This window comes from Camarhynchus parvulus, chromosome Z, assembly GCF_901933205.1.
Source record: "Camarhynchus parvulus chromosome Z, STF_HiC, whole genome shotgun sequence".
Taxonomy (NCBI): domain Eukaryota; kingdom Metazoa; phylum Chordata; class Aves; order Passeriformes; family Thraupidae; genus Camarhynchus; species Camarhynchus parvulus.
The window spans coordinates 1,600,889-1,615,725 of NC_044601.1; the positions used below are offsets into that span (position 1 = coordinate 1,600,889).

General features: G+C 42.2%; 1 protein-coding gene across 2 annotated transcripts in view; it reads left to right on the forward strand.

The window, feature by feature from the left end:
• Window positions 1-5,864, forward strand: part of PJA2 (praja ring finger ubiquitin ligase 2) — a 49,804-nt gene extending 43,940 nt beyond the window's left edge. The window contains exon 10 of one of the 2 annotated variants that reach the window (XR_004061497.1): window positions 5,784-5,864. Coding sequence is in view for 1 of the 2 variants with exons in the window: in XM_030968699.1 (XP_030824559.1) it covers window positions 2,475-2,555 (81 nt within the window). In the remaining variant the exon portion in view is untranslated. Of the gene's footprint in view, window positions 1-2,474; window positions 2,814-5,783 lie in introns of those variants that run through there. The other variant, XM_030968699.1, reaches the window with a different exon arrangement.
• The last annotated feature ends 8,973 nt before the right edge of the window (window positions 5,865-14,837 follow it).

The following is a 14,837-nucleotide window of genomic DNA, read 5'->3' on the forward strand; positions in this document are numbered from 1 at the left end:
GCAGCTGTCTCAGCATGATCAGATTACAAAGTGGTTGAGTGATCTCTGCAGAGCTTTCATAAGGGTTGCGAAGGAGGACAAGGCAGAGTCTTCATGGAATTTGACAGGTAGCATTGCAGTGACACTTTTCTTCCCAAAAGCATCTTGGTGCTGGGGACAGGAGGCTCTCTGGCACTTCACACTATTGCAGTGTACACTATTGCTGCACTTTGTCTGGCCAAATATTGGATTTCAGAAATCATAGTGTAGCCATAACTGTGTTGTTAAGTGTGCTACATCCTGCAGAGAGGTTTAGACAAATTAGAGAGACAAGCAATCACCAGCCATCTGGAGCTCAGTGAGGGAAAGTGCTGGATGCTGCACCTGGGATGGGCAACCCTGCATGTATGAACACACTGGGAAATGAGAGGTTGGAGAGAACCACTGTGGAAAGGGACCTGGAAGTCCTGGTTGGTGGTAAGTTGGATCTGAGTCAGCAGTGCCCTGGCAGCCACAAGGGACATCCCTGTCCTGGGGACATCAGGCCCAGCATCACCAGCTGGGCAAGGGAGGGGATTGTCCCATTCTGCTCTGGGCAGGGGTGGCCTCACCCTGAGTGTTGGGGGAAGTTTCGGCTACCATAACATAAGAAAAACATTGAGCTATCAGAGGGTGTCCAAAGGAGGGCAATGAAGATGGTGAAGGGCCTTGAGGCAAGCTGTATGAGAAAAGGCTGAGGGCGCTTGGTCTGTTCAGCCTGGAGAAGAGGAGACTGAGGAGGAAACTCACTGCATTCACAACTTCTTTATGAGGGGAGGAGGAGGGGCAGACACTGATCTCTTCTCTGTGGTGACCACTGACAGGACTCAAGTACATGGCCTGAAGTTGAGTCAGAAGATGTTAAGATTGAATATCAGAAATAGGTTTTTTTCACTTGGAGGGTAAAACCTTGCCTGTGCGTATTTGGGCACTGAACAGGCTCCCCAGGGCAGCAGTCACAGCACCAAACCTGCAGCATTTGGACAATGCTGCACACATGGTATGCCGCAGGGTATGTGCAGGGCCATGTCTTGGGGCATCCCCATGTCTTGGGGATGGTCCTGTGCAGGGCCAGGGGTTGGATTCAATGATCCTTGTGGTTCTCTTCCAAATGAGGATATTCTGTGATTCTATGATTCAATGAATCAATTATTTTGTGATTTTCCTCTAAGTCTAGGGCATACTTTTTTAAGGTGAGCTGCCAGAATTGTAACACCTGGTTTAACGCCCCTAGAATACCTCTTTTCTTTGGTATCTGAAAGCAGGTGGTTTGTGCCATGGTGTCCTCAAAGGTGGCCTTTATTGCTCCATGTAGCCAGCAAGAACTTAGTGTGCACCATTATGGGACAATACACTCATAACAGGTCATCACAATATACTACTTCTGTGCTGTCCAAAAATCATGCCCCAGATATGTTTGAGAATCACTGAAGTGACATTGACTGGAGTAGACAAGGAAGGATTTGCAGAGTGCAGGGTAGAAGACCATATGCTTCTGGGTGCAGCCATAGGGTCATGGTCCATGAGCAGAACATTCACGAGGTCCTTTGTAGCCTTCTGTCTGTTCTGCTCTGCCAAGTGCTGCGTATGCTGCAGTGCTCTCCAGGGTCAGTTGGAGGTGGCTTGCATGGAGAAACAGGGCTTTGCATTATTCCCAAATGTACAGAAGGAAGGAGGAGACTTTGCTCCCTGATGCTCAAAAAGGATTTTGGGCCAACAGACACTTGTACAAATTCCAGTCAAGAAAACTTTTGCCCTTCCAAGAGTTTTAAAAGTCAGAAAAGAGTATTTTTTTAGTCTCAATATTATGTTGTAATAGCTGGAAGGATACAAACCCCATGTTGTTTAAGAAGTCATTAAATAGATGGGTTAGTGTTTATCATGTATTTAAAAATTAGTACATTTCTGTAATTTCAGCAATGTGATATTAGAGTAACTAAATGCAATTTAGTACATTTTTACATCTCTTCATGTAGGTACACAGGAGAGAGCAGTAAAACATTGACACTAAGATGAGAGGGTGGGAGCTGATGGTTCACTCACTTAAATGTATACTTTTTTGGCAGATGGGGAAAGTGCTGTCCTCCAGCTATGCATCTCTCAGGTCTGCCAGGAATGGTTACAGTTTGGGTGGTCTCTACTTTGTTTTTGTGAAGGGATTTTGTTATGTGTTACTGCTGCTTCCAGATGGTATCATGTATGAAGATGATGTAACATCACAACAAAACTTGAAAACTGAAGAAAGTGTTTCTGTCAGTTGTGCACTTAAAATATCTTCAGAACCAGAATATTTTTCTGTTTGGGTCTTTTTTGGCTGTAAGTCTATTTTCACACATTTTTTCTCAGAACAGGACATTTGAGGTGAAAAGTTGTGATGCAGTTTTGACCAGAGCTGAATATAGTTATGGGTTGCTCTAGCACAGGCTCATGCAGATGTCTTTTTTTTTATTTTTCAGTTCCAAAATTCAAATGTTCATTTAAAAGTTGGTTGTTCTTTCTGCGGCCCTGGATTTTTAGCTCCACCATTCACCTTCTAACACTCCAGAGAAAGGTAAAAGGCTGTGACAGTGATTGCTAGGGGAAAATACTAAGATTAGGGGTAAAAGAAATCTGAGAATAAACTGTAGCACAGTTTCTCCTCAACATGAGGCAATTTAGAAATAGTTCATGGAATTCAAAAGCATGATTGGATACAAATGTATCACATGCATTGGTATGTGTTATATTTTGCATGTGACTGTAATGTTCTGTTCAATGCATCTATGTCCATTTTTTCTGCATATTTGGAAGTGCTTTCCCACACAAAATGAAATAATTTTGTTTTAATACAGTGCAGATGAAAATACAAAATTTTTATTGTTTGGTTACTGGAACTTTATTGTTGACATTGGTCTGATTGGTCTTAAAAGAAGAATTTAGACAGATTCTTCTTATATTTGTAATAATTTTTTTTTAATTGAACAAAATCCATGCATGTTTTAACTGCATTGATTTCAGTCTGGTTTTCCTAGTTTGCTTTGGCATATTAAGTCAAGGCAGTGCACTGTGTTTTTATACACTAGACAAATAGAACTCCGCAGGTGTAGGAGAGAAATCATACTGTCCTTATCATAAACAGTCCTGTGGTGAGCATCATCAAGAAAAGGAAAAAAGCACTGTGCTGAAACCTGGAAAATGTTTTGCTGCAAGCAATGAAAATGAAAGATAGAGAGCACATACCTATTACATCTCTTGTAAAAGTGGCAGAAAGTTAAATGCTTTCTAATAACCTTTTGGTCATTATCATGTTTCTGAGCACTCAGATGTGTATGAGGTGAAAACCTTTCTTTTTTGAGAGCAGGAAAAATGAGACACACAAGAGAGGAGGAACATGGGTATATTATTTGTCTTTCACTGTCCTCTAACCTTCCCATATTTCCAGTATACTGTACAGTGCATCAACTGTCAATATTGGATTTCCTTACAAGGTCACTGAAAATGCATTCTGGGTTTGAAAAGTAGGTTGTATTAGCTTTGGATGGATGTATTATATTATTTTCAGAAATGGTAAGAAGGAAAAAATATAATCTTCCTATTAATCCTCATGTGAAATATATTATCCTCAGTTGTGGATAAGTGGGCAATCATCAGCCTAGTGCTGCCAAAAAGGCAGAGAGGAATGCATTGATTTAATCTGTTGGTTTGGAGCTATTCTTTTGGATTTTTTCAATTTCTCTTACTATTTATTATTTTGGATTTTTCTCCAGTGAAAAACTGGTTTCTTCCTCCATTATTCCTGTGTTGTGTTCCGTCATGAGATTTTTCAGAGGCCCCTTGTTTTCTCAACTTTTCCTCTATCCCCTCTTACACTGTCTATTTTTCTTTCCCAGCCACAACAAACAACACATTTCTCTCCGAACAGCTCTCAGAAGAGCTGCCCCTTTAGCCTGTTCCTGGGGGAAGGAGGAGAGGAGGGGCTGGGTGCAGCTGCCCAGGGAATGCTGCAGCACTCTGTGCCTGTCCCTCTCTATTCTGCTCCTGTCTACTCCTGTAAAGCAGAAGGGAGAGGGACAGGCAATGCTGCCAGCACCAGCAACAACTGTGGGGCTTCTGCCCAAAAAGAGACACCTGCAGACCTTGTTAAATTTATGGGAACAGCTTGGTTGGACAGGTGACTCTTAAAATTTTTCTTACTCTGAAAATTATGTTGTAACCATGGTGTTTCAGTGGAGTGTTAAATCACTTCACAGTAAGAGATTTCTACATGTAAATGTCAAATCAAATGGCTCAATCCACTGAGTGGCAGATGTATTTTAGTCAGCAGTGCTTTTATGAAAAAACACTCTTAGGATTGCTCTTCCTGTCAAAGCTCCCAGCCTGAATCTGGATGAGGGAGCCACATCTCTTTGGCATAGAAAAGGGCTTCTGAGGGGCTGCAGGAGCTTGGGTGGGCCAGGACAGGTGTGGGGATGAGCCCCTCAATGCCTGCCCCAGCACAAGAGTAGAAAATGACAACAAAAACTCCCCTTCATGGCTAAAGAAAGGATGCAATTCCTTGGGCCATGAGCAGCAGCTTAATCTTTGCCAGAGGGTTTCCTGGATGTGTGAGCTGCAGCATGTGGCCCAGCTTTTGCCTGCCATTAATCAGCCTCTAGGTACTTCCTTGGCTTGTGGGAGTCTGCTTTTCTCACTTCTCCTCTGGGATGCTGGGCTGCCCACTGGGTGGAGAGTAACAGCCTCCAGAGAGCACCCAGCTGTTGGGAGCCTGGATGCTTGGCAGTCAGGCAGTTCTTTTGGCTCTGAAATGGAGGAAATCAAGGAGACAAGAGAAAAGGAAAAACTCTAAAACAATAAAACAAAAATAATAATTATATATATATAACCAATAATAAAACCAAACACTAATACTTCATTTGGAAAAAATGCAGGGAGATGTCTAAGGTGAAAATACAGACTGCTTTAATTATAACTGTTGTTATTTATTTATTTGTTTGTTTGTTTATTGTCTTGCTTATTAGAGCACTGATCATCACAACTCCCCCTCTCAGCACCAGGCAATGGCAGGGGCTGTGGAAGGGGCACTGCTGGTTTGGGATTGAGAGCTAGTCTGCACCAAACCCTCATGCCAAACCAGGGGAGGCGATCTGGTGAGGTGCTTCAGCACCTCTGCTTGGTAAAATCCTTCAGGCATATACTCATGGGGTTTATGTGATAAATGTTTTCAATATTGAGAAGTGTAGCACAAGGCTTTTTTTTTTTCCTCTGGGGGAAAAATAAGGATTTTCTGCTGATTTTCTGTGCTTTTGTGCATCTTTCCTATTAGGTGCTCCTAGAAAAATAAACACAAATTAGCTTATGGTAAAACTACAATTTGCATATTTGTAAGATGTACATGAATTGTTGTCTGGCAATAATGAATGCCTTTTAAGCAGTAGCTTTTTGAAAGGAGAGGGAACAATTGTAACCCATCTTTTCTTCCTCGTGGAGGTGGTCATGACATGAGGGCTGGCCTTTCTGAGTTTGGCAGCACCTCTGGGTTAGATGGACTGTCATCCACATTACCAGCTGACAGACCAGCCACATCCAGAGTCGCACTTCTTGTGTAGAGGCACTGGAGGAGGTGAGGCAGATACCTGGAGAGGGTTCACCTGCCACCCTAAGCACAGATTTGCCTCTATTCTTTACTGCCTTCTCTGTGGTTGGGGGTGGGGCTGCAGGGTGTGGGATACAGGATCTTGAAGTTTTTTTTCTCACAGATGTTCCTTTTTTGTTCCTTCTTTCCTCAGGGAAAGAAGACCGTGGCTCCAGCAGCTTTTTCTCAGACTCCCTGATGTTGCTTAACCAGTCCACTTCCCTTCAAAGCTCTGCCATCATCTGCTTGGTCACACACCTCACACAGGTGTCCTCACTCTGCCTTGCTCAGCTCCTGTGGACTAGAGGTGCAATACATCAGCAACAAGAAAACCAGCCGTGCCTGAAAACAGTGACAAAGAACACCGTCCAGCTTGGGACAACTTCTTACTGCAGAGGTGATACCTGCTCTCAGCTCAACACACAGTGCTGCGTCTCACCAGCTTGTTAATAGAAAATTATTGGCAGACGAGGTTTCATAAAGCATATTGCAGCACAAACCACCATAATAAAGATCTTGAACAGTGTCAATGGGTCACAAATAAAACCCTGGCATGGGTTCCTTCCCTAACACATGAACATACACACAAAGTAAACACACCTCAGTGTTACTGGGCCTTACATTGAATTGAAAAAATGCTGTGTTATTTCTGCTTTAAGATTCAATGCAGGTCAAGTGACTAGCTGCATTCAGGCAGTTTCAGGTTTCTACATAACTGTAAACCATTCTGCTTTTAAAAACAAAACTAATCTAGGAACCTTGGGGTGCTTTTTCTTCTGTTTTTTTTTTTTTTCTTCTTTTTTTCATTACAGTTTCATAACAAGTGCTGGAAAATAAACACTTTTCTTCTTTCAATACTGAAGCTGCTGCTTAATGCTGCTGTCTTACATAATTTAACCTTAAAAACAATCAAAATTTTCTGCTGTAATTTCAGGCACTTCAACATGCTCATATGATCTCCAAGGACAGAAAGAATGATTACTATTCAAGGAAAAAAGTCCACTGCTATTTTAATTAAAAAGATGCTGTGTTTGTGCTGGAAATTACTTCAAAGTTTAAATTAAAGATGAAATTATTTCCTTTAATCAAAGTTATAAAACATTTATGTTATTAGTGTAAATACCTAAAAGAGATGAAAATTATTTTTTTTGCTTGTTCCAAATCTTTGCTGAGAACTGGAATGTGGGGTTTTTTTTCCTTATTACTTTTGGTTATTTACAGTATGTAACTCACAGGTCCTGTAGCAGGAGTTCTACATTAAAAACACCTCCATCTCATACCACCACCAGCTATGAATTTCTACTTATTTTCTTTTCTAAACCTAATTTTTCAGAGGACTTTAGCTCTTGTCATTGTTTTGTCCTTTCAAGGAGACACCTTGACACAGTATCTGACATAATATTGAGGTTTTGAGATCCTGAATATTTAGAGATTCTGCCCAGGACAGAGAGTCTAGAGATGGTTTGGTGGCAGGTGCTGCAGGGGCAGCCCCACTGGGCCTCCAAGGAGGGCTCAGGAGTGACAGCTCTGTTGCCTCATACATCAAGCTCCTTAGCAGCCACTGCAGTTCATCTTTCCCCACATGCGAGTCTGCAGTCGGAAGCCGCTCCATGCAATGACATGAGCTGTCACACAAACCTGGGCTCTGACTCAGATGGTGTCTGTGCCCCTGCAGTGATGACTCAGGCACGTGTCAGCTCAGCTCTTGCCTTGTCTGCTTCTTCATTGTTCTTGCCGATAACCTACCCCAGCCCTGAGTGTCTGGCAGCTTCCACTATTCCACTGAACGCCTGCAAATTCCAGAGAAGCATCCTCTGTGCAGGAGGAAGTGAGACCTCACATACCACAGGCCCAGCACAGCATGGCAAGTACTACATTACTTACCAATATCTTGAATACTGCAGGCAGTAACACCCTTACTTAGCAATTGCAAACCTGCTAGAAGGCCTCACATGCTTTTCTTTTACCAGTGATTTGCATGCTGTGGAAAGGTCGGGAGAAAACACTTCTGAAAAACTGTCACTCCAGTTTCAAACAGAGGAGGACTGAGTCATGGGAGAAACCATTGCTCCGAGCTTATACGCTGAATTGTGACAGAATCAGAATTAAAATATCCTGCTTTTATTCTTCTCAAGTGTTGCTGCTGCCTTTCATCGGTATCTTTTCTACTTTCTGCACTGTTGCAGATTTTCTTGACTTTGTGTTTCTTGGTGGTGTTCTCTCAACCAATAATGCAAAACTGCTTCCTCCCTTCACTTATTGCCTCCAATTCTTTCAGGTCCCTTATCTCCCACCTCATATTAATTGATTCATTCCCCTCTCCAGAGTTTAGCACTATCAAAACTAATTATTGTTGCAGAGCTCCCTGTATGTTTTGGGCTGAAATTGTGACTTATTAATAATTGCACATTTATTCTGATGAGAAAGCTAAAATACTTGAAAAGCTGAAGTAACGTGATTAACTTTTAAATAGATCTCCATTTCATCCTATCCAGATTTTTGATGACACCATGAAGTCTCAGTAGATCATATTTTCTTCAGGCTGCTCAGAGAGCCTGTGAGTAAGAATGCCTATGAAAATGCTTTTGAAGGTGCTGGAGTCTATCAGTGCTGGTCACTTTTGAGGCACCACTTTTTAAGAGCACAGGAAGAGGCAATTCCAAAATGTTGGAAGTCAAGCAAGTCAGGCAGAAGGCTGGCTTGGCTGAGCAGGGGTCTTTTGAAGCTAAAGCAAGAAAAAGGAACTATGTGGCCAAAATCAGGAGACATGGGAGGGAAACAGATACTCCTGTAAGGGAGAAAATTCACGCAGCCAAAAAACTGGAGTTAAAGCTGCCAGAACTGTGGGTTACAATTAAAAGAGCTTTTTCTATATAGCTCAAGAGCAAAAGGCAGTGCTGAGGTAACATTTCCCATCACAAGTTAAGGGTGGTCACCTCCTGAACAGGGACAGAGACAAAGCAGATGTGTTTAATGCTGTCCTTGCCTCTGTCTCCAACACTGCTGATGGGCTGAGGGGTCTGAGTGCCCTGAGCTGGGGGACCACGACTGTGAGAGTGACAAACTCCCTGCTGGCCCTGAGCCTGTGCAGGTTCCACTGCTCCAGCTGGATCCCTGCAAATCTATGGGGCTTGGTGGGATTTGTCTGAGAATACTCAAAGAGCTGCTGATGCCATCATGAGCCTCTCTCAATGATTTTTGAACATCCCTGGGAATCCATAGAAGTCTGAGCTGATTGGAAACTGCTGAACATTGTCCCAGTTTTCAAGAAGGGCAAGAAGCATGACCCTGGAAACTGCAGGCCTGTCAGTCACATATTCAGTGGTGTCACTGGCATAATTATGGAGAAAATTATTCCTGAAGGTATTGAAAAATGCCTGAAGGACAATGCAGCTCTTAACCACAGCCAGAATGGCTTCATAAGGGGAAAGTTCTGCTTGTCCTGATTTAATTTTGTGACAAAGTAACCCACCTGTGGGGATCAAGGGAAACCATGCAGTTTTGATGCAGTCTTTTGGATTTCAGTAGAGATTTCAATACTGTCTTTTCCAGGACCCTTCTGGACAAAACATCCAGAACACAAAACACCCAGCCCACAGCTGGATAAACAGATCAAGTGATGGGTGAGTAACTGGCTCATGGGTCAGACACAAAAGGTGACAGTGAATGGAGTGAAATCACACTGGTGATCTGTAACTAGTGGGATTTCATAGGGCTCCATCCTCATCCCTGTGCTCTTCAGATCTTCATAAAAAACTTAGACACAGGATTCAAAGGTAAATTAAAGTTTGCTCCCATTCAATTGGGAGATGCTGAAAAGCGGCTGGAAAGCAGCACAGAAACAGACCTGGGAATCCTGGTCAGTGGTCAGTTGGATTCGAGTCAGCAGTGCCCTGGCAGCCAGGAGGGTCAGTCCTGTCCTGGGGGCATCAGGCCCAGCATCACCAGCTGGGCAAGGGGGGATTGTCCCACTGTGCTCTGGGGCAGCCTCATGTAAGGTGCTGGGGGCAGTTTTGGGTACCACCACATAAGATATAAAGATACTAGAGAATGTCTAAAGGAGAGCCATGAGGATGGTAAAGGGCCTCGAGGGGAAGCCATACAAGGAGAGGCTGAGTGTACTTAATCTGTTCATCCTGGAGAAAAGGAGACCAAGTTACATTGCAGTTACAACTTCCCTGTGAGGGGAAGAGGAGGGGCAGACCCTGATCTCTTCTTTGTGGTGACCAGTGACAAGACCCAAGGGAACGGCCTAAAGTTGACTCAGGGGACGTTTGGGCTAACTATCAGGAAAATTGTTTTCATCCAGAGGTTGTCTGGGCACTGGAAACAAGCTCTCCTGGGCAGTGGTCACAGCACCAAGCCTGACAGAGTACACAAAGTGTTTGGACAATGCTCTCAGACACATGGTGGGACTCTTGGGCATGGTGCCGTGTGGGGCTGGGAGTTGCATTTCATGATCCTTGTGGGTCCCTTCCAGCTCAGAATATTCTATGATTACATGATATTTTTTCTACATTTTCTTTTCCAAGCTAGAGATGCTCTATTTCAAATGTTTTTTAACTGCTTTGTATATGTGTATAGTATGGTGCGATGTGTTTTTTTTTTTTTACATACTTCTAAATTATTTTAAAGAAGCAAAAATCCAGTGATACCACTTAAATGTTAGTTTGGGTCTCTTGACCAGGCAGTGAAATTTTGTAAGGCATAGTGTTGGCTTTTACACTGATAATGTAGGACACCACATCCTCTCTAAAGCTTTCTGCTCACATCAGTCCTAGGTGGCACAGAACGAAATTGCAGGCCCAGAAACACACTACCCAAGGACTTTTAAATTCAGAGCAGTGCAATTGTTGAAATATTGAGAGGTAATGTAATCTGTCTTGTTTTCGAAACTTGTGTGTGACTGATCAGCCTCTGTATGCCTTGTTCCACTAATGTCCTTGTCTAAAATCACAATGCTCTAAATGACCCTGGTGGGCATGGCAGTGAGTGCTAAAGCTGTACCTCATGGTTCTTGCTAGTTCACATTTTGATCAAGTGTGAGTAGTATGTGACCTACAGCTAACTAAACATATTGTTTCTCACAGGTCCAGCTGAGTCACTGAAACATGTCTGCATGTCTCGGGATACCAAACCTGTGACTTGAAATACAGGTTATTGATTATTGCTTTGGAAAAAGTAGCCAGCGGCAATTAATGAGACATCATATAACTTCTAAACTAGATGATGGCTGTACATGATAATTTTCAGCTGAGATGTTGGCAACTTATTAGAAACAACTCTGAGATAAGATAAAGTGTGTAGGATTTACATATCTGAATTTGTTTCTAATGCTGTCCTTCAGCCTAAGAACAACATACTGGTTTCAGGAAGAAAGGATTATTATACCAGAAGTAAAATGGTAAATTTGTCTTGAACTTTGTTTTTTAAGGTGACTTTGAGGTGTTTTTGAGGATATGGATCCTCTTGTCTAAGCCCTGTAATATCCTTCCCTTGAACAATGTATGTGCCATCTGCCACAGTGACAGCATCCCTTTATCTTTTGGGTAATCATGCTGAGATTGATGCTTGTACTGAACAAGGAAATCCATGGGTTTTCTAAATTCTTTGGTTTTGTGTGAGGAAAGGAAGCAGAAGGTGGTCCTTGCACTTGTAATAAGCACAATTGAATCCTACAAGGGCAGTGAATAATCCTGCTATCTTTGTCTGATCTCCTCTTCTTCACCAAAACTAAAACCGAAACCAAAACCAAACCCGAAACAAAACTAAGCTTTCACCAAAGCTGACCCAAACTTAGACCTTGGTGACAGAAATTATTGTCCTCTACTTTGTACAGCCCACAATGCTGTAAGATGCTTTTCTTTTCATGTACTGACTGGCACACTCACTGCATAGTTCAAGTCCTGGAATAATCATACAGAGGTTGTATTCCATAACAAAACAGTGATAGTGCTTTCATATAGTGGATTTTTTTTTTTTTTCCTCAGCATTCCTGTTAGTATCAAAATTTTATGAAAAAGTTCATTGATTAAAGTTAAACTACATGCAGGCAGCTGCGATATTGTTAGTTATTGCAGGCTCCCTGGGGGTGATGTTTAGCACAGAAATCCTTCTGTGCAGCCTCTCCTGTGCAGTGATCCCCAACAGACCCCCTGTTTGCTCTGACTAATGACAGACTAGCCTTCATTTGAGGACAAGCTGATAAAAGCAATTTTTAAGTGGCAAATAAAAAAAAAAAAAAGAGCTGCTGAGTTATTTGATACAAGGAATTCCTGAACTGTTGTTGCAAACCCTAGTTAGAAATAGTGCTTGAAATCCTAAATCAACAATTCTGACCTGTTGTTGGATGATGCAAATGCAGGGAAAAGGCTGTTTTACTATTCCTTTACAATCTAGGATGAATGGAAAACAAAAGCAGAGGACATCCATCACAGTCAGAGAAACCAGTACTACTTTTGGAGGAGGAGAAAAAACTGTATTAATTTTTCTCTAAACACCCTGTGCTGCACATTTGTCATATATCTGTATCAAGGAATGGTATAAAGAGACAATACAGAAAAGCATGTCAATTCACTAACTCAGCCTTGCCCTCAGAGAAATGCTTGCTTACATACTTTTAGCCGTATCTCCTAAAAATGAAACTACAACTTTTAAAACAGGATCTTGACCTCTAGCAAGAATAAAATATGCTGCCTTTCCTAAATACTTTTCTCCTGCTGTAACAGTAGTAGCGCTGATGTGGCTAGAGCAAGGGACAGCAAAGACCTAGGACAGCAAAACTTCATAGAAGCAGACAGTGATAAATGTCCTTGCAAGGTACATCTCTCCTTCAGGGCAGTACTATGGACCCTGAGAAAGTAGTATCACTGTATGATACTACAGATAATATTTATTATTGATAAAGTTAAGAGGCTGTGCTTCCAGGCCTAAAATTTACCTCTTCCAGCCCTCTAATTTCCCATGTCTTCTCTTAGTTTTATCCTTTGCTGTGTCCAAAACAGGCAGCTCTTCCAAATGAGCTAGTGGTGTATTATGCTTTTTGATCTTCCTTCTTATTTTGCACTTTAAAATCTTAATGTTCCTTAATCCTCCATAGGATTGCTCGTTTTGCTGCAGAGCAAAAAATTTAAGCTGGTTGTTAAGTGGAGTGGGAATGCTGCTTCTTACGCAGAAAACAACTGGCAGAGAAATTCCGTTTCAGTAAGAATTTGTGCTGCTGTTGGGAGGACGTGTGCTACTTGATTAAAAGGCAGTGGGTTTCTCCAGGGTGCTGCTGTGTATTTCTGAGGAAGAATTGGTACCTTTGTCTGCAGTTTATAGCAGAGTGAGGGATGTTGTAGATTTCAGGAAGGGATGAAGATTGTTCTTGGAACACTGTGTTGGATACCAAGGATTGCACCTCTACTTGTTTGGTTTGGTTTTCAAGCAAGCAGAATTTCTTAAGAGATAGTTCTGTGTATAGTATGGTGCAATGTGTTTTATCCCTGGTGGAAGGTGGAAACGTGAAAAGGCATGGGCAGGAAAGAGAACGTTGAGGGATAACTGGCAAATATCTTTGTCAACCAGAATGGAAACAGCTTGTTGCATGAAGTATTATTGATGATTTTCAAAGGCAAGGACATGAGAACCAAACTTTTGTGGGTTGCCAGAGTTGCCCTAAGGATGCTGCAGGAGCAGGGAGACATGAAGTATGCTCTGGAAAACTTGTAGTGGAAAACAGTTGGGAGTAATTCAAACATAGCAGAGGATGTTTTTCCTTGGTTCAAATACAGAGAGAAAAAAATCAACTTCCTTGTTCCTTCTTCACATAAACCAGACCTTTAGTAGGTCAGTTAGACTGTATTTACTGTAGCATTGATTTCTGGCCTTTTCTTCCTGGAATTACTGTCTCATGTTCTTGCAAGGGTCATCCCAAAGAAGTAACCAAGTTGGAACAAAATTTATTTCAGCCTCCTTATGCTAGGAGTTAGATAACTTCTAATATATGTAGTTTTCCTTTTTTTTTTTTTTTTAATGTGTGGGATATTTTTTTCTTCCTATTTCAATTCCCAGTGCTAATGCCCCACTATTCTGGACAGTGTTTGCATGTAGCTGGAGCCTTCTCAGTGACAACATAAGCTGTGCTGGAGCAAACAAGGTGTTGAGGGTCCCAGGCAGAACACTGACATGCAAGAAATTAATGAAAAACAGTGTTAAGAGCAGGCAACTTTTCTATAACCAGGGCAACCCTAGCATCCACTTTTAAGTGCATTGCATCACTGCTATTTACCAGGGGTGCACAACATCTGGCAGCCACCTTATTTCACATTTAAAAATTAACTTCAGCAGTTCAAGAGTGTTTTGGTTTGGTTTGGTTTGCTCCTTTTGAATTTCATTTATCATCGTGCAGGGTTTGCTGGTCCTTCTCCTTGGCTACTCAAACTTTTCCCAAAGACCTATTGGCTTGAATGGTCTTTGCTCCCTCACTGCCTAAAAATGTCTCACAGTCTTTCCTGGAAATCTGTTAACTATAAAGCTGTTTAATTCCACGGTTCCTGGAGACTTTGGGCCCCTGTGTTATGCACTGGATGCATTTAAATTTCAGCGGGGATGTTCAGTTCAGTATTAACTAGCTTTGCCTCATCCTGCAGTCGCTGGACTGTGAATTTTGCCTGCAATATACCTACACAGCAATGACTACAGTGAAGTTTTTATCTCTCATTCCCCATCTGAATTTGGCTCATTGTTTCCTCTTCCTTAGTTTTTTTTCCCCGAGCTCTTTGAACTTCCCTTTTATTTTTTGGCCTCCACGGTTTATTTGCTCTGCCTTTGGTTTCCCCCTTGCTTTCTCATTGATTAGGCTTAGTCTCTATTATGAGGTTCACTTCTCTGAGAAAGGTGACGAGAGATTTGGGACTGTAGAAAGGGAGTGTTACACTGGTTTGCATCCTCTACCTGGTTCTGCGCATGCAGCATTCTCCTCTTCCCAGCATAAATGAGCAAATCCAGAGCTGTGGTAGCTCCTCTCCTTGTTGCTGTGTGGCCATAGGGTGGCTGATATGGGGATCTGTCTCCTGCAATTCCCAAATCATACAGAAACGCTTCCTTCAGTGTGCCCAGAAAAGGTTATAAGAACAGGAACGTGTCTTGGATTGGAGAGAGAAGTGACAGATCTCTTAGGGTAGGCTTTTTTCTGTCTCTGCTTTCTTTTCCCTCCCAACAGAAA